At 43.0% G+C, this 19,652-nt stretch overlaps 1 protein-coding gene across 5 annotated transcripts in view; it reads right to left on the bottom strand.

Moving 5' to 3' along the window:
• Positions 1-8,820: 8,820 nt before the first annotated feature.
• Positions 8,821-19,652, bottom strand: part of NHS (NHS actin remodeling regulator) — a 264,862-nt gene continuing 254,030 nt past the window's right edge. For all 5 annotated transcript variants that reach the window (XM_061364492.1, XM_061364493.1, XM_061364494.1 and 2 more), the window contains 4 exons: positions 18,643-18,774; positions 14,427-17,384; positions 13,865-13,991; positions 8,821-12,950 (listed from right to left, as the gene is read on the bottom strand). In XM_061364492.1, coding sequence (XP_061220476.1) covers positions 12,326-12,950; positions 13,865-13,991; positions 14,427-17,384; positions 18,643-18,774 — 3,842 coding nt within the window. In that variant the 3' untranslated portion in view covers positions 8,821-12,325. The remainder of the gene's footprint in view (positions 12,951-13,864; positions 13,992-14,426; positions 17,385-18,642; positions 18,775-19,652) is intronic.

The following is a 19,652-nucleotide window of genomic DNA, read 5'->3' as shown; positions in this document are numbered from 1 at the left end:
CTCCTTCTCCCCGGCGCCTCCTTCTCCCCGGCGCCTCCTCCCCGGCGCCGGGGGTGCGATGTCGGGTCTGGCTCTCGCTTTACCGACAGTTCCCCGGCCTTCTCTGCGCTGCTCTTGTTTCCGTGGCGCTGCCATGCACCGTGCCTGCCCAGGCCTGGATAAGGGCAGGGAGCTCAGTTTCATGCAGGCTTCTCCGTCCTTAGGAGGGTGGAGGGCTTGGTGGGCTGCTCTCCGATTCTCTGTGGCAAGGCACGTCCGTGGGTAGCTTAATTGTGCCCTCCGCGATTCTCAAACTGCAGAGTCTCGTGTGTGCCATCCATGGGTCCAGGTTTCAGCATACAGTAGTGTGTTTATCTTACCACGCCATGAGGTACCGTTTGGGTTCTTTGCAAGCCGCTTGTGATGGGAGAAATTCGGTTACAGAGGGGTAGTAACTGCTTCAAAAGGTTGTCCTCACAGAACTGTAGAGTCGGGTTGATACCAGATGCTTAATAAAATGCATTGCTAAGAACGGTTTATTTGTTAATAGTTCAGGTAATACACATTTTTGTATGTTCTGCTAAATTCTCTATCAAGTGCCAGCAAAGCATTTGTTTAAAGGAGAAACTCAAGATAGAAGTACTTACACAGGATGGATGAGCCGACTGGCAGCAAAACTAAGCACTAACCGAGTGAAAGGTAATTCCTATTGTGACCACCAACTCACTGACCAGTGACACAAGAAACCCCTCGGAACCAAAGAGAAGTAGGCATTGATCGTGTGGACTGATTAACATAAGAAGTTGCTTAACAAATAGGAAACTGTGTAGGAAGTAATGAAAGAGTTATGTAACTTGTAACCCAGTGAGGGCTGATGTCTTTGTTTGATGCGATGTATAAAGTGTAAAGCTTTGACAGTTGGGGAGCTAGGCATTGCTGCCTATTTTGCGCAAGCTAGAATAAAAGAATAGAAATACCTGTAATTTGCATTCTGTTGAAGGGCATGGAAGAGAGAATATCTGCGACTTGTATGTGGACAGAAGAGGGAATCAGAATAAGCAATAGGAATTATGGCAGGTAATGATCCTGTGTATGGGGCATTTTGGCAACCCACGTGGAAGATCTGTAGTCCCTTGCCCAGGTTGACTAACCACTTCAGGTAGAGGGGTTTGGCTGGGTGAATTCTGACGTTTTTGATTGTGGGCTTTTTACAACCAGCCCTGAAACCTGGATGACCAGTGATTCAGTAGTGCAAAATTACAGTAGTTACAAAATTATATGAGATAAAACAAGGAAAGAAAAATCTCCTTCAGCCTTCCATGAAAGGCTCTGTGAAGTGGTTTGTAAGGAAAATGACCTGGACCCTGAGAGTGAAAGAAGTAGGATGTTATTTAATCTTTTTATTGGCGGAATGATGATTTCACCGCTAATGTCTAGTGCCTACAAAGTATATAATAGCAGAGACGAGGTAGAGGGAAAAACAGAAAAAGAGCCAGGCCAAATTCTAAGCCTTGTTGTTAGCTGCTTTAACTAGTGGACAAGGGCGAGGAAGGGGAATGAGTGTCTGAGGATGTAGAGGACTGAGAGGACAAGGACATGGTGAAATACCTCTCTGAGCTGACCAATGTACCTATTGCAGCTGGGAAGGGTATTGGAAGAGAGAATATCCACAACTTGTAAGTGGGCAGAAAAGGGAGTTGGAAGAAGCAGTAAGAGTTACGTCAGAAGTCAGTTTAGATTGAAGGGGGCTGGAGCCAATCCTTGGGTTCCAATTGAGCTCTGGAAGGGAATAATAGATTTCTTAATAGACACTGGAGTTACTCATTTTGTAGTTACTAGTTACAAGGGACTGTTAAGTAAATGTTGGTGCAACAAGGAGGGAATTCCAGTTTTTGCAACCAGTGGAATTTACAACTGGAAATATGAGATAACTACTGCTTGGACAAGATCTACTTTGTAAATTGACTGCACAGTTAACTTTTTCTGAATGCTCTGTCCGGTTGCATATCCCTCCAGAAAATGCAAGGAGACTGCGAATATGTTTATGCACTGAAGAAAATGAGCAAAAAATGTGGATCAGGTAAAAAAAGAAAAAAAAAAACAAAACCCAAACCAGTACGATAGACTCTTTCTTGAAATTTGGACTGTTACAAGAATGTGAATTGGAATTTAACATTTGAATCCTCCCAGCCAGAATATAGGTTCATACATGACTTAGGAGAAGTTGATTCTCAGACAGCTGATACACACCAGGTAGTCCCAAGTCCCTATACTCTCTTCACCTCAATACCAGAGACTAGTCCATATTTTACAGTGCTGGATCTAAAAGATACTATCTTTTGCATACCAGTGGGTGAACAGAGTCAACTTTGCCTTTGAATAGGAGAATCTGACTACTGGATGAAAGATGCAGCTGTGCTGGACCATCTTCCCTCAGGGATTCAAGATTAGCCTCACAATATTTGGTAATATTTTGGCAAAAGAATTGGAACAATGGCACTGTAAATACGAAACTATTTCAATGTTGCAATACGTATGTGATATATTGATTAGATCAGATAGGAAGAGTGTTTGGAGAGAACTATAAGCCTACTCAATTTTTTTTTATTTTTTTTTTTGCCTAGCAGGATACTGAGTTTCTAGAAAAAAGGTTCAAATTGGAAAAAGGGAAGTCCACTACATGGGCTTTGAGATAATGAGAGGATAGAGAAAGGCGAGTTCTGATAGGATAGAGGTGATAGAATTGTTCCCACCTGAAAGAAATTTGAGATTGTTCAGCCTGGAGAAGAGAAGGCTATGTGGTGACCTCATAGCAGCCTTCCAGTATCTGAAGGGGGCCTAAAAGGATGCTGGAGATGGACTCTTCATCAGGAACTGTAGTAACAAGACAAGGGGCAATGAGTTCAGGCTTAAAACACGGAAGACTTAGGTTGGATATATGGAAGAAATTCTTTACTGTGAAAGTAGTGAGGCACTGGAACAGGCTGCCCAAGGAAGTTGTGAATGTTTCGTCCCTGGCAGTGTTCAATGCCAGGTTGGATGGGGCTTTGAGCAGCCTGGTCTAGTGGAAGGTATCCCTGTCCATGGTAGGGGATTGGAACTCTGTGATCTTATGGTCCTTTCCAAGCCAAACCATTCTACGATTCTATGAAACAATTGCAAGGGTTTCTAGGGATGGCCGAATAGTATTGGCTCTGGGTTCTAAATTTTGGCTTGGTAACCAAACCTTTATATGCTGCTTCAAAAGGACCAGAAGCAGTGTTGCATGGACTCTAGGATGCTGAAAAGCTCCTGATGGAATTAAGAAAAAATGAATGAAGTCCCTGCATCAGGACTCCCAAATTCTCAGAAACTGTTCCAATTGTATGTGCATGAAAGTCAACAAGTAGCATTGGGAGTGCTTACACAGAAGCTAAGAAGCTGGAAGAGATACTTCTCCCAGTGGGATATTTCTCAGTGGGATACTTCTCACAGCAAGTGGAGGAAGTGAGCAAAGGCTAGCCTGCTTGTTTGAGAGCAGTAGCTGCAACCCTAACTCTGGTAGAAGAGTCTTGAAAACTGAAACAGTGGGCCACCCCCTTACAGCGTATGTACCTCATATTTGAAAATAATGGACATTACTGGATTTCTTCAAGTCAATTAGCTCAGCACCAAACAGCGCTGCTGGAGCAAGATGACACTCATTCAAACATCTACTCTTAACCTGGCCTTGGGAACTGGAGGATTGTGCTTACTCCAGCAGGCCAGATTGTCTAGATGAACAGTTATGTGAGACAGAAGCTTTTTACTGATGGAAGCAGTTAGGTGTCAGATGGAAAATGAAAAGCTGCATATGCAGTGGTAACTAACAGAACTATTGGAAAGCAAATAATTACCTAGCAGTAATTCTGCCCAGAAGACCAAATTGAATTATTAGCCTTCACTCAAGTCATGGAATTAAGTCAAGGAAAGAGTCAACATTTATATGGACTCAAGACATGCCTTTGCAATAGTTCATGCACATGGAGTGATTTAGAAGGGAGAGGACTTCTAACTTCACAGGTGTCGTGGTTTAAACTCTGTCAGCAGGTCAGCCACACAGTCTCACAGGCCCCCACCCCCGCTCCTGGAGGATGGGGAGGAGAATTGAATGGTTCCTTTGTTGAAATCTGATTTACATAGTCTTGTGGAGACTTGGTATTTGGAGGAACTAAAAGAAGACAGACATTTAAGTAGGGCTAAGAGGAGTACAATCTTTAAGATGTAAATCTAAATTGAATGATTTGATACAGTAGAGGCCATAACACCTCTGTTCTGAGTTACAGCATGCTGTTGTAGAAAGTTGTCTTGAATATGTAAAGTGGCTGGCATTCTTCTATATTTCTACAAATACTGTTTCAGTGGCTTACTAGCCATCTAGAGGGCAGGGTGGATTTGAAAACGGAAGAAAGTGGAGGTAGGCAGGAGTTGTTACAGGGAGAGGAGTCAGCTAATAGTTAATGTGTTTGAATGCAGAATCATAGTTTCAGGAGTTAAAAAACTTGATCTTTTTTTTCTTGGATCAGTTTTCACAGGAAATTTCTTGAAATTTATTTGTTAACCATCTTTCCTGGTATTCACAGTTATCCAATAAAATAAAAATAAAAGTTTACCTACTTTATCTGTTTCTGTAATGTCTTTATTTCAGGTTTGAAATTTAGTATTTTGTCATTTGAAATGTCCAGCAGTACAAATGCAGTTGTAGACTAATTCCAGTTACACACTGGTCTTCACAGATCTCAAACCTTGACTTGTGCATTAAGTTGGGGAAAGTAACAGAAATTATAGCCTAAATTTATATTCTCAGGATTTGTTTGATGGTTCAGCTGGCTTGGCAAAGTGAAATGCACGGAGACAGATCACAGTAACAGGGTAATATGGTTTGGCATCAATACTTGAGGGCATGGTCTATATTTCATTCACTTTTCTTTGAGACAGCTCTTAAATTATCTACCAAACCCAAGAAAACAGTGAAAGTGTGAAGTACAATCCAGAGGATTCATTTTTGAGGCTCTACCATTCTTAAATAGTCATAAAATGGTTTGTTCTCATTACCCATAATGAAGAAACTGTGTAAAGGGTGCCCAGTTGCTACTAAGTAAGCCTTTACTGAATAGCAAAAGGAAGTATTTTTTAAAAGGAGAACATTAAATGGTGAAGACTAAATACTAGTGATAATATAATAGTCCTGTGCCAGCCTTATAAGTACTTAAATAAATCAGACTGCGTAGGAGCTGAATCTCATGTTCCTACAGATTTTAAATGTCCTTTACTCATAACAGTGATTTTATCTGATGATTTATTTTTTTAAGCTTCAAAGGCTTGTATGAGAACTAAGCCACCAGACCTAGATTCAACGTGAGTTGTTAACAGACTGGCCAAGCCATAGGTTCAGTCATGTTACTTAGTTTTCTCAGTCTCAGTGATTCACAGGAGACTCATTGGGTAATTGCTTATTTTGAGTGATATACAAAGAATGCAGCCTAAAGTTAAATCAAAACTATTGCAAAATCATTATTAGGGGGCAATGTTTCTCTTATTTGTTCAGGTGCCATTATCAAAAAGGCTTATTTTTCTGCCTAATTAGTACCTCACTGTTAGGGTGAATTAGCCTATGAGCTGATCAAGAAATGGGATTTCTTTGGCCTTGGTTATTATCTCCAGTCTGAGGGAGTAGTTCCTGCCTCTCTTCTCACCCGAAATGGAGATGCCAATGAAATAGTAAGAAGTATTTGTGTTGGAGCTCAATAATATTCTCTTAAGAAAAAAAAAATAAAAATTGGCAGCTACCTATTCAGAGTGAAAGAGCACAAAATTTACCACTCCTCTCCATGATGCTGTCACTGCTATTGCTGGTTTGCACAGCTTTTTAATTCATCTTTTAAGAAAATAGTAAACTAAGAATGTCAACAGCTGTTATAGGATAAATTACTTTTAACATTCAGAGTTGTTTTCTGATTTTCCAACTCTGGGGAATTTAAATGACAATGCAAGTGAATAATGGGAAAGCCTGTATCTAGCTGCTTACCTATTGTCCTGACCCTGAGCCTGTGTTGGAGGATATGTATTTCTTCTGAATAGATTTCTTCAGTTTTCTCTTTGGGGAATACCAATGATACATTCCAGTATCACTGGTGTGTTCAATATGAACATATGTTCATATTGATATGCTCAATATTGTAATACCAATGATACCAATGAAACCTCTTCCATTCATGCTGAAGAAATTAAAGATATATCTTTAGCCAGCAGAACCAGGTAACTTGCATCCAAGAAGTTAGGAGAAAGATCCTGTTGAAAAATCTTTATAACCAATAACTGGAAAAGTTTAAGGAGAACGCTAATGTGCCAGTAGTTAAAAATAGAGAAGGGATAAGATGGGTAATTAAAAACCTGTCAGCCTGACTTTAATCCCAGGAAACTATCAGAACAGTTAATACATGCCTCTGTCACCACGTAGAGAATTAAAGGAGGGAAATATCATGAATGCAACCAAAAATAGGTTTATGGAACATAAAGTCTGTCAAATAAGTGCCCATAGAAATGTGAGTAGAAATCAGTACTGGGATTGCAGCCAGAACTCAGCTGCCCTCTTCCCCGGAAAGCCGCTTGCCCTGGGCCTGGTGAGCTTCCAAATCCAAACAAATGGCACTGAACCCCTTTCATTCTCTTGCTCCTTGGCTGACCAGTCTGGGAGGTGCTATTGCTTTCTCAGGTGTCCCCACCCTTGCCACTAACACTCCCTGAATGTCCCTGCATGCTGTGCATACCCCTGGGACAGCAGGGACCTGAGGGGCTGTCAGCCTGTGTCTGCACAACTGGCTCTTCTAAATGCCTCATCTTACAGGTGTGATAATGGAAGCATCCCTCACCAAGAAGACTGGCCCTCTCACAGGCTGAGGTGAAAACTGAGACATTGTGATATTAGTCCTGTCCATTGCTGCCCCTTGCTAGGACAGCCTGATGGCTGGAGACCTGCAGTTGGGGATCAGCCCCAGGCGCTGCCCTCCCTTTGGGGATAGCCTGGTACCTCCTGCCCTGCCGTGGTAAAAAGCAAGGAGATGATGCATGGCTGCAATCTGGTGATCAGAGGATCCCTTGCTTCCCAGACCGTATCTGTGTTATACAGAGCATCAGATGTGACCAGCAGTGCTCCTGAGAGCAGGCACTAACACTCGGTACTTCGAATGAGTGCCTGTGCTAGTGCTCTCTCTGAAGTGGGACTTCTGTTGTGGGTCAATGCCTCTCTGTTCCAGATAAAAGCTCCAGCAAGATACGGAGATTAAGATATGCCTCCTGCTTGCTGGTGCAAGGAGGACCCCACCAGGCTGCGTGTGTAGCTTGAGCTGCCAAGTCTTCCAGAACACTATGGGAAGATTTGTTGGGTAGTGGTTGAATTCCACCCTGGGAAGAAGGTGTCAAAATTTTCAGTGTGGCATCTAAGTTTTAACATGCATATGTTTTACTGTCCTTTACCCCCCACTTCCCCAAACCAGTAACACTTCCGATATATAGGTATATACATTCTTCATATATTTCTACGTAGCATGGTGGGATGCTTTGCTGAGAACCGGGATAGTACAACCTGAGGAAAGCTTGTGTATACAGTGATACTACTTATAGTATTGAGTTTATATAATTACTGGATGGGCCTTGCAGTTTTATGCCATGAACACATACTCAAAGCTGAAGCCTGGATTTCACAAAGACTAACAAAAGTCACTGACTTCACATATGTTGTAAATAGTTACAATGGTTTCACCTTATATACATATATAGAAGTACTGGGTATATTTTATGTAGTCTAATGTTTTATCTTTTCTTTCACTAAGCATGAAAATAACACAGGCATACAGCAGGCAGACGAAAACCAGCTTGTGCCTTCCTCTATGGGGTAAGCTCTTCCTACGGGTCTTGCTTATCTGTATTTCTGAATTGGGAAAGGCACACAGCAGAACAGGAAATGATCTACATAATCATTAACTGCTTGACCATCTGGTTAGAACAAATTTAATGCACACTGCTTCCCAATTGGAGACTACTTGAAGACTACACCCATCAGGGCAATCTTCATGTTCTTGCAAAGCCTGATTGCAGATAGCCCAACAGCATTCCCCAAAGCTGGTCTTTCCCACATGCTGTAAGGCACCAGATGTGCACATTTCAGCTTTTTTTCTTTTTTTCATATGCATTTTTTTTAAAAAGCAAGTACAGTGTTGCAAAGCTACCGACAAAATGTCATGAAACCAGTTTCATTATGCCCATCTTCCCCTTCCCTTTTCCTGCAGATACAAAATTTCTGAAGACACATATGGAAGTTATCCTTTAAACACTTCGCTTCCATGTCCTCACTTCACAACCTTCTGGTAACCAAACCCTTTTAAAATCGTGTTTGCACTTCTAAGTTTGTGTTCATAATTTATGCCTTTTGCTTATGGCTTCCTTTATCTGATAAAGTTCAGTAACTGGATTCTCTATGCCTTGGGTCTGATTTGTCTTGTTTTCCTGCTGAAAATAAAGTAATGGTCTACCCACTATTTTTCATCCCAGCTTCCTTTCTCTTACCTTGTGAAAGACTTAGGCAAATTCAACAGGCTTTATATTCTGGCAAAATTGTACTTGATGGCAAAATTCCACTTAAAGTCCCATGACACTTTGGATACAGATTTCCCCTTATTCAGTTTATGAAAAATAAGTTAGAGAAGCCATGATTAAATGGCTTGAAATGTGTAATATGCTGAGGCTTACCTTTGGAAATATCATACTTGTAGCCTGTAGATTAGACTTCACATCTCATTACAAGAAAGTAAAGAGAAGGAGTGATTTAATTGCAGTCACGTTTATTTGCAGTTTCTATACACACTTTCTAGGTAATCAAACTTTTCCAACACATTTTTTGAGGGGTTCACAATGAAACTGTCACTGTTTTTACTAAAAATAAATACAAGACTTAAAGTGTTGCACAGCTCTAAAATATACAAAGGCTTGGATTTAATGTAAACTTTGAAAACATTTTACAAAAGAAACCATCTTTGCAACAATTTAAAAAGTTCGTATTTACAAATATTACAAAAATACAAAATGGATGCAAGTCCATAAACCATTGTCTTTTCTGCCAGCATGAACTGGTGCTAGTACCAAAATAGTTACACTGTAACCTTCTTATTTTATTTTATTTTTTAATTCTTTAAGTCATAACCTACAATATTTCTCTATCTGCCACCATTGCAGCAAATGCACTCAATCACTGACCTTTGGCAAAAGCAAATAATATGCTTTATTTGCTACAACTATTCCATGTCCTCTATGCTGCCAAAAAAAAAAAAAGGGGGGGGGGGGGGAAAATGCTATTTTTCAGAACACACAGCTGTTTTACTTCAGAAATTATTTCCATAACATCAGTGCAAACAACGGAAGTAAGTTGAAATGATGGTCCAGCAATTACCTGATACATGTACTGTACCCTGTCTCAAGGGGTGAGTGATGTCCTCTTCGCTCTACAGCTTGTCTCCGGTGCCTTAAAGGCACTCCTGCAGCGCTACAGGGGTTCCCGCCACTTCTCTTCCTCTGATTCACATTTGTTATGAACTCTAGGGTTTAGAATCTCTATTTGGGTTTCAATCTGCTAAACATAAACTAGGAAATTAAAAAAAAAATTAGAACTATATTTTAGTAGGAATGTTCTGTGGCCATTCTGTACATAAAGTATTGCCTCACTATTCTGGTTAAAAAAAAAAAAAAAGTGTATATTTATTTATGGTCTCTATGAAATTATTGATTGGAACATAAAAGTGGTATCATCAAAGGCAATCCAGCTGTATTCTCTTTACAGTTTTGAGTGACTATTTAATTCAGGAGTATTGAACATGTTCTAAAAGTGCTGCTGGTAAAATTTTGAATGAAAATAACTGAAGATGACAACCTAAGGATTTTTTACCCAATACGTAAGCTTCCTTTACTCATGTTCTCCAGAAACTGGTTTGTTATATGCAAATCATTCCCTCTTAAAACATTCTCATTCGTTCACTTAAGTTCAGACATATTCCCAGACTAAGCTACTAATCTGATTATCTTTTTGTTTCCAAAACCTTGCTCCCGTCACCTTTTTGAAAAGTATTTTGGACTTCTAGATTATTAATTTTGCAGCTCTTCAGCTGATAGACCACTCCTCTTCCCAACACACATACCACATACACAACAACTCTACCTTGCACACCGAACACAACCAGGCTACACAGGAGGACAGTAGGAAACCCTGAATGATATAGTTCTTATGATAAGCACTAGGCAAAATCAGATGTGAACCTTATGGGGAATAACATTCAGGATTTGTTAAACCATTCTGACTTACTCAGACTCTTTAAAATCCTAACAGTTTTAGGTAGAACTTCCCTCTTTAAAACACACTCTGCCTGCTTTTAAAAACTCTCATCTTTATGCATTACATGATTAAAAGCAAAAAAAAAGGTAAAAACCGATTTCACACATCCTGCTTCCCTATCATTTACTTATGCTTAAAGCCAGCTTTTAATTGATTTTTTTAGTACCAAAGTACACTCTTTCTGCTATCCTATTCAACCTGTCTTACTGCACACCACATTCCTCCTCACACTGTTTTCTCTGCACTAACCTTTCCTCTATTCCAAACCTATCCTACGGTAACCAACACCAACTGCATCAATTTTGGACAAAGGGGCCTTGTTCTCCGAGTAGCATGGATGGGGCTCCATTGATGGAAACTGTGGTGGCCCAAAGGAGAATCAGACCTGTTGCTTTTATTCTGTTTAAAAATTAAAAGCATAAAGCAACTTACTGGTTAAGTCTTAAAAGTACATGTTCTTACAGTTTTAAGATGAGAAAATTCAAGTAACTTCAAGTAATTCAGCTTTTATTTCCCTGCCTTCTTTTGTACCAAAGCAGCTGCTTTGATTTGTCTCCTTTCCCACCCCACCCCAGCCCCAGACCCTGTTCCATGTTTCTGGTAAATCCAGACAAGATCCCAATTGTATTTGGCTGGCACAATGAACCAGAGCTTTCCTGTTCCCAGCTCAGCGATGAATATAAATAATGCATACACATACCTACTTCCCAGCTACGTTTTCACAGTGTCATTTTTGTAAATATTTAGGTAGCATGAATCTCATCAGCACAAAGAGAAAGCTTCACTGAAAACTCATCGCAGATATTTACTGATAAATCGAAAGCGCTTCTTGCATGCTTATAATTTGTTTCCTTTATGAACCAGAAACTACCGTGTTTAAAGATTATAGTTACCAGATTATGACTGTGTTATGTACCCCAATAGCCTAATAGGAATATGAAAGCTAAGTACCATTTCTTCTCACATCTATCGTCTCTGAAGTGATCCCTGCAAGAATAAAGGCCCAGGGGAGGCTGTGGGATGGGACCTTTGGGGCTCTGCATCAGACATGACTTTGTTCTGTCAGAAGCATGCTCTCCTTCCCTGCCAATCCTTATGGTAACCCTCCCAGCTCTGCTTTCCAGTTACCTTCTTCGGAGCTGCCTTAGAAAGACAAATGGTTACTGTAATCCCATCACAGTCAGCCTTTTAATTTCTTTAACTAAGGTGGATAGTTCCTCCTTTCCACTGCTCAATGTCATTCTTCAGGCTTGTTGCACTGAAAGTGGTTATTGGTGGCCACGTGAACTTTTTATGTTTGATATGAAAATGGGTATTCACAGAATACAGTTATTACATTTGATTTCTTTTGTCTTCTATAAACAAAGTTATTCTGCAGTAAATCATTTGCCACATCCACTTTTTGATAATTCTATTTACAATTTTTTATCAAAAATATGGTATTTACATATGTTTTGTTAATTTCTTCTAAATTTAGTTTCAGCTCATTTTAGTGTAGAAAAATACCAATCCTCAAGAGCGTTTTCTTTATTTATTTTTCTTTTTCCTCCCTAGGGAAGCACTACAGTGAGGGCTTTTTTTCTAGATGGGCACCTTCCGTGAAAACAAAAAACAACCCAAAGTCACTTTTAACTCTATGGAAAGTGTATAGCCTTGAAATCTATAGTGACAACAGAAATGAGAGTGGGATAAACCAAATGAAGCCAAAAGAAAACAGAACAGACATAGCATATCTTCCTCCTTTTAGAAAATGTAATGTAATAAATAGCTACAGCTGTAGTCCTCTGTTTCCCCAGCATCTTACGAACACAAACATATTTAAGAATCAATATTGCCCTGCGATTTTTTTTCTTTTCTTGTTTCTGACTACTACAGCACTGACCTCTTATATTCACACCCTTACAGATCCCGAGTGGTGTCGGCAGCCTGGCCCTGGCGTCGTGCAGCCTACGTTGAGCTCTGAGAAGACCTATCATCATGGGGACTTCCATCCGAGTTCTCTGTCTCTCCTTCGGAGATGGCCTGCATTGGTGTGTTGTACAGCCTGCAGCGCACACTGTACCGGCTGCTGCTGGCTGCTGGAGGCGCTCGCGAGCGTCCCACTCGTGAAGATGCCGACATGGGAAAGCTTTTGGAGGAGAATCCTTCTGCGTTGACCCTGGGGGAGCAGGGGGAGAGTGGGGACAATGCATCGGGGCTTGCCGCAGAGGAAGACTCCTCCAGGCTTTGGGGGACATCCACTGTCAGTTCTCCAGGAGACTTGGGCAAAATAGGACTTTTCAGAATTTCCGTGGCGGACATCCTGTAGCTGGAGTCGGATCGGCTGCCCTTTTTAAGGAGCAGTAGTTTAAACTCCTCATTGGATGTATTGGACTTTTTGGCGTTCCTGTATATGAGCCCAGGGGACCTCTGACTGCTAATGGGAGTGCTCACACTGCCGGTTGGTGGCACATTGCTGGCAGGCAGTGTGCTGCTGGAGGGGGGCTGGCTGCTAGTCCCAGATGACGCTCTCAATCTGTTTCTTACAGAAAGGTCTCCAGAATCCTTTCGCCCAAGAACTTTCCTTTTTGATCTGTAAAATCAAAATGACAATGCATGCAGAGTCTTAGGTAATAATAGTACTCAGCATAACCTACTCAGTATAAAAAATATGTAATTTCAGTTGTGATCACAAATTTTAGCTGAATACAAAATACTCTAAGCTTTCAGCCTTATGAATGATGCTTTCTCATCATTCTCACTACAATGACTCACTCAGCAGAACAGAGCTGGTAGGCAGAAGACAGGAACCATTGTGGATATTTTAGTTTGGAGACACATATGTTTGTTAGAATGGCCTGATGTTGCTCTCTGTTAAGCATAGAATCATAGAATAGTTAGGGTTGGAAAGGACCTTAAGATCATCAAGTTCCAACCCCCCTGCCATGGGCAGGGACACCTCACTCTAAACCATATCACCCAAGGCCTCGTCCAACCTGGCCTTGAACACCGCCAGGGATGGAGCATTCATGACCTCCCTGGGCAACCTATTCCAGTGCCTCACCACCCTAACAGGAAAGAATTTCCTCCTTATATCCAATCTAAACTTCCCCTCTTTAAGTTTGAACCCATTACCCCTTGTCCTATCACTACAATCCCTAATGAAGAGTCCCACCCCAACATCCCTATATGCCCCCTTCAGACACTGGAAGGCTGCTAGAAGGTCTCCACACAGCTTTCTCTTCTCCAGGCTGAACAGCCCCAGCTTTCTCAGCCTATCTTCATATGGGACATGCTCCAGTCCCCTGATCATCCTTGGAGTGCATACCAGACCATAATAAAGCATTTTTTTAAAAGCTGCCTTTTAGAAAACTAGACTAAATAAACTAAAAGAAGATAGTTTCAGGACAAGACTTCAACATGGAATAACCATCCTGGAGCTATCATTAATGGGCAACTATGCAGGGCTACATGTTACCATTTCCCATTACTGCAAGCTTAGGTCACCTGTGAATGACTGCAAACAGATCCTCAGTAGTGCGGGGTTTGTTTGGAGACACAAAGACATCCTCAGTGTCAGCCTGCGACTCCTCGCTCAGTGGAGATGTGATGGACTCATCACTTGGAGAAGATTCTTAAACAAGAGAAGTCACACAATCAGATTCTGCCGCACTTTGCAACAGCACCACCAGCGCAAGGCACCAGCTTGGCTCACAACTGTGTGGTCAATGCCACCATATAGACTTTATCCTCTGACCTAAACATTGTGTAGTTTGCATGCTGTGCCCATAGAGAGAGCACAGCTAGGGCCTGAATCTGGCATCTCCCGTTTACTGTACAGCTTCTCTGTACCCACTTCAGCTGAAATGCATCACAAGGGAGGAAATAAATACCAGAGAAATACGCTCTGAATACACTGAAAAGGCATAAAGTATCGTCAGGTTGGCTGGCCAGCTAACAGATCAGGAGGAGGTGGTGCTTAAACCTACAGAGTCAAGCCAATTTGCAACTCCAGCCTGCTCTTCAACTCCACTAATTGGGTATAAAGCAGAAAGAGTTCACAACTGACCTTTCAGTGAAGGCTTGTCCACACCGGCTGCCATCTCATCCATCCTGCCATCCTCAGAGGCACTTTTGGTTGGGATACCTGACTCAGTATCATTTTCCTGCTTACAGCGCACTTCACTGAGTGAATTCACAGCTGCCATCTCTGCTTCACAGCTGATATTCCCAGGCACATGTTGGCTTATATAGGATTGATGCTTAAGCTGTCCACTGATGGCTGTTCTCTCGTCCTGAGCCAGGCTTTCACCCACAGGCCCAGCTTCCAGTCTCCCCTCACTGCCTGCAGAGAGCTCTTGTTGTGCCTGCACTTGCTGAAGGGCATGCTCTGTTTCTGCTCCCTGGCCAGGCTTCTTTGCATCATCATTAATTGTGGGGACAGCTGACCCCTTCTGAAACCCATCCACAGAGACAGCACACATCTGATTCAGAGTGCTTTCTGGCAAGCGCTCAGCGGCTGGGTGTGTTTGGTCCTTCCCGGGTTTGATTTCAAACAGGCTCGTGCTTGATGAAGATACAGCTTCTCGCTCACAGCTACTCTGCCCACTGAAAGAGGAGCTTTTCTCAAAAGGTGGCTTTCCGGGGCCCACTTCTGCTGGGGAAGTGTCAATGTACAACGCCATGGACTCTTCTGTGGAGTACTGGCGCGATACTGGTTTCTTAGCTAACAGTGGCCTCATTTTGCCTGGAGAAATGTCAGTCGCCATCAAGCTGGTCTCCTGTATGCAGAGCAGGTCTGGGGCACTGCCTTTCTGTTTGCCTCCTTCAGGCTTGTTGACTGCCCGGAGGTGGACAGACTTGAGAACAGAAGGCGTGATGGCGAGGGCAGAGGGAGGGCTGGGATGCAGGGCTTCCCCGACTGCGCTCTGCTTGCTGTGGCTGAAGGTATGCAGCTGGTGCCTGTGAGCGAAGGGCTTGCTCAAGACATTGTGAAGAGCACTTAGGTCGAGATGAGTAGGAGGTATAATTGGAAGTTCGAGGTCTTTGCTCACCGAGGCAGTGCTGTCTTTCAAGAGCGGCTGCTGCAGCGATGACTTCCTCTCTGGTACTTTTGGCTTCCTCTTGCTACCCCCTGGAGACAAGGGTCCCGAGAAGAAAGCAGTTGGAAAAGAGGAGGTGGGTGTCTCTGACTGGCTGGAGTACCCACTGGAGGGTGAGGCTAACCCTGCCAGCTTCTCAGGAGAGGCCAGTTTAAACTCGTTATCAACAGAGGGGAGGGATGGGGTGGTGGCTCGTGACCCAGACTGGGACGTCTGGGATTCGGAGCTCTCTGGTGACTTGATGCACTCTATGACTGTAGTACCCGTAGCAGTGCTCGAATTGGACAAGGACCTGTAAGGATCACTGGATTTCAAGTCGTTTAGAAGCCAGAGGTCTGCATAGTGAGGTTGTTCAGCACCTTCGTCTTTAAAGGAGGGGATATCGGCTGTGTCGAATGGAGTGTCCTTTAACCCGCTGTCACCCTGGTTTGCCCAGGGGAGCTCCTGCTTGGCTATCAGGTTGGGACCTTCCACTTGGGAAGGTGTGTTTGAAAACTCAAGGGGCAGCTTCATCTCCCTGGCCGTATGAGAGATGTGCTGCCCGCCGCCGATCTTTGGTTCTTTCTTGTCAGGAAAGTCAGTGCTGTCCTCCGATTTCCTCAAAGACGAACTGCGTTTTGGTGGGGCTGGCTTTGCCTTTGGTTTCTTCAGTGAGATGCTCTGCCGTCCCTGCCTCCTGAGGCTCACACACTCCTGCCAGGTGCAGTCAGCTAGGCTGGAGGTCATGCTCCCAATCTGGCCACTCTCAGAACCTGGGGCTGCATAGTTGCAAATATAACTTTTATTACCCTTGAGACCGCAGTCAAAGTGCATGGAGGTATAGTATCCTTCAGTATCCACAGAAAAGTGTGAGCTAGTGTCTGCCTTGTCAGAAGGGCTCTTTTCAAGGAAGCTGTCATAGGTAGCCATGCTGGTGAAGCTGGGGCATCCCAGGCTGTCTGCCTTCGGGCGCTCGGGACTGAAGTCCTGGCGACAAGAGGCATCGTGGTGATGGTGCAGGTAGTTCCACTCACTGTCACTGGTGTTGCTGTTGTTGGCGTCATCCAGTAAATCCGCCACCGTGGAGGTGAAGGAGCTCGCCCTGTGGCCCCTGACCTTGTCCATGTGATCACCAAACTGCTCCGTGAGGAAGACGCTGGAGTCCTCATTGGCATTAGGAGCAGTGTTGAGCGACAGCTCAGAGTCACAGTGTGAAGAACCTGTCAGTGGAGGAGAGGCAGCAGGAGGAATGGTTTCAGACGTCTGGGAGGGACATGTGGAGCTGCTCCCACTCCAGTTGCCACTGGAGGACTGATGGTCATCTTTCTGGTCCATGTGGCTGCTGAGCAGGACTCCTGCCGTGGAGATAGAGTGAATGGGGCTCCCAAAAGTGTCCGAGTTGGATGAAATCTCGCAGCTGCCCGAATCAGCCATCCTTGATAGCCGTGATCTCCCCCTCTCGCCGACACTGTGTTCAGGGCTGTGCAGATGCTGAGGACAAGTTAAACCAATGGGCTGGCACTCTTGTGAACCCTGCTTACTCAAGACCTCCTTCCCCTTTTTCAGGATCCTTTCCTGGCCAGCTAGGAAGAGCTCTGCTTCATACCCTGCATTCTTGGTGGTGGCATCCTGATGGCCCTCACTGGCCCGGGCGCCCTCGCGAGGAAGGCTCCTTGAGCGGATGCGGTTGCTTACAGTGGCAGCGAAGACGGCATCCCCGTTGTCTGCCAGCACCAAGATGTTGCCAGCAGAGTGGGAGAGGGAAGCGACAACACTCTGTCCCCTCTGAGCACGGATCCGTCGCCGGGAGGGAGCAGCTATCAGGATTTCTTCTGTCTGGCACTCCGAGTCCCGGGTCCCTGACCTCCTGTTGCTGGAGCCAGGAAAGTCTGGGTTTGTGTGCACAATCACATTGCGCTCTCTTGCCACTGGTGACTCATCTGAATCTAGGACACATGGAAAGCCGGGTGAGTGGGAGACAGATCCACTTTTCCTAGCAGAGATGACCCACAGAGCAACCCAAGGAGCATTATCTGCTGTATTCTTTCTTTATTAATCTTGCTGTGCACTGGACCAAATTGAACTTGGCTATGAGAGTATATAAAGCGAGACCTCATCCCAGTGAGGTGAGGAAATTAGCCTAGTTCTGCAATGTGATCTCTGTTCTCCTATTTCTGCAATGTGATCTCACAAAGAGCTGATCTTGCTGTGGTAAATTTTAAGATAAATATTAAGTTTTCAGCTTTTGTCACTCTATCTCAACAAGTTAAGGACAGTTGTCAGGAGTGGCTGCCAGAAAAACACTCCGTCAGCTTCTAAAAATAATTCTATTTTGACTACCTGTCTGTTCAGAATTTCCATTATCTGCTTCTTTATTACCAAGAATATTTGCAAGGCAACAGGATCTTTCTTTCATAGGTTCTCTGGTTGCTTATTCCCTATGATAAACACATTCCTTCTGCTTCCCATCAAGTTTCACAGCAACGGACTGAGATACCAGAGCCATCTTCAGGTGCAGATGTACATTAAGAAATAATGATCCCATTAGGTTTGTTTTGGGTTAATACCAACTTTGAACTGGATTTGCCCTCAACGGAGCTGCTCCTAAATTACATGGCACAAGAGGTGAGGTAAGACACTCAATTTCAAGCAAATATCCAAGGTAATAAAGAAGGAAAGGAAGGAATTGAGGATGAGTGTGATACATAAAAGGAACATTTAGCAAAGTTTCCTGCAGGGTCCCAGCAGCTGTCTCTAATGCGAATATCCAAGTGCTCATCTGAGTGAGTTATCTGTCTGTTGTGACAGCTCATCATCACTTTGCTGAGCAACATCTGTCAGTTCTTTACTTAAGATCCCCTCAAGCAAGAAAAAACTTTCACTTAATCTAGTTACTTTTTATGCACATAACTATGGGTTCATAACAGAAATAACATGGAAAAATAAAAGAACTGATTAACATTTACACAATAAGAGCTGAACATGTACATCTATATTACTCAGTAAGGCCCCTGGTCCGTCAAGGCCATATGGAGTAATATAGCTTTGCTTACTGTAGTAAATAAAAAAAACAAACCACATAATTCCCAAACTCCACAAGCATTTCAAGGTTTCGTTTCTTTGGAAGGATGGCTACCAGATCATATCCCTGTAATTTAAGTTGGTTAGAAAGCTATCTACGGAAGATTTGTATTTATACTACACCTATTTCTTGTTGCACTCTTCTGGGGATGCCAGAGATGGTTTTCCTCCTCCTCAACTTTCGTCTCCGCTGTAGTACAGATTGTGAATGAACAAGAGAGCAGCGTATACTAGCCTCTCTGTCAAAACCAACTCCTGCAACCCATAAATAGGTCTCATTAGCCTTTAGAAATAGTAAACAAATTTTCATGGCTGGAACACAGTGGAGGTATGTGAGCTTGGATTAGCCTGTGAATAAACATAAGGGAGCCCTTATGTAGCTCTTACGTAAATTATATCACAGTATATCACAGTTTTACATCTAATTCCAGCTCCCCCTCAGCAGCCTGGTCTGCCAAAAATAACAGAAGGCGTAAAAAATATAAGAAAAAGAAAAAAAAGGGAAAAGAAAAGAAAATCAGAAAGAAAAGTAGAGTTGAGAGCTCTTTGTTACCGGGCATCTTTCTTAACAGCTATTTATCCATCTGTCATAGGGACAATGACAGTAACATGTCTGCAAAGTGTAATCTGTTCAGCTACGGCCTGACTTATTTTATGCAACTAAGCATCAGAAAACAATTTAAGGTTTTAACACCATATTGCAGTAGCTGGGCACTTCTTAGGAGACCAATATGCCAAGGGGGCTAACATTTTTTTAAAGGAGACAGCTAAAATGGGGCCGAGTCCCTGTGCAAGTTTAGAGAGCATTCTTCATGACAGTGACACATGGCAAAAGGGTGACATAAAGAAGCAGCTGCTATTTATTTGCATACATCAGGAAGTGGCCTGATTTTCACAAGTGCTCAGCACACAGTGGGATGTGTGGGAGTCCACTCTGGGAATCAGCTCATACAGTCAATCAAGATCCTCAGTTTGGATTTAGAAGCCCAAGTTCACCAGCACATTTATTTATGACCACAGATACACAGAATAGGCCAGAATTCCTCATTCCCTTTATGTTTCCATGACATTAGCACAAGGAAGTGTCTTTCACTTTGTTTTTTACACAGTGTTGTCAAAACAGAATTAAAAGG

The sequence above is a fragment of the Neopsephotus bourkii genome, unplaced genomic scaffold (assembly GCF_033783945.1).
Source record: "Neopsephotus bourkii isolate Nb327-2 ecotype Australia unplaced genomic scaffold, CSIRO-AGI_Nbou_v1 NB_1234, whole genome shotgun sequence".
NCBI classification, from domain to species: domain Eukaryota; kingdom Metazoa; phylum Chordata; class Aves; order Psittaciformes; family Psittacidae; genus Neopsephotus; species Neopsephotus bourkii.
This window is presented reverse-complemented; position numbering and strand designations above follow the sequence as displayed.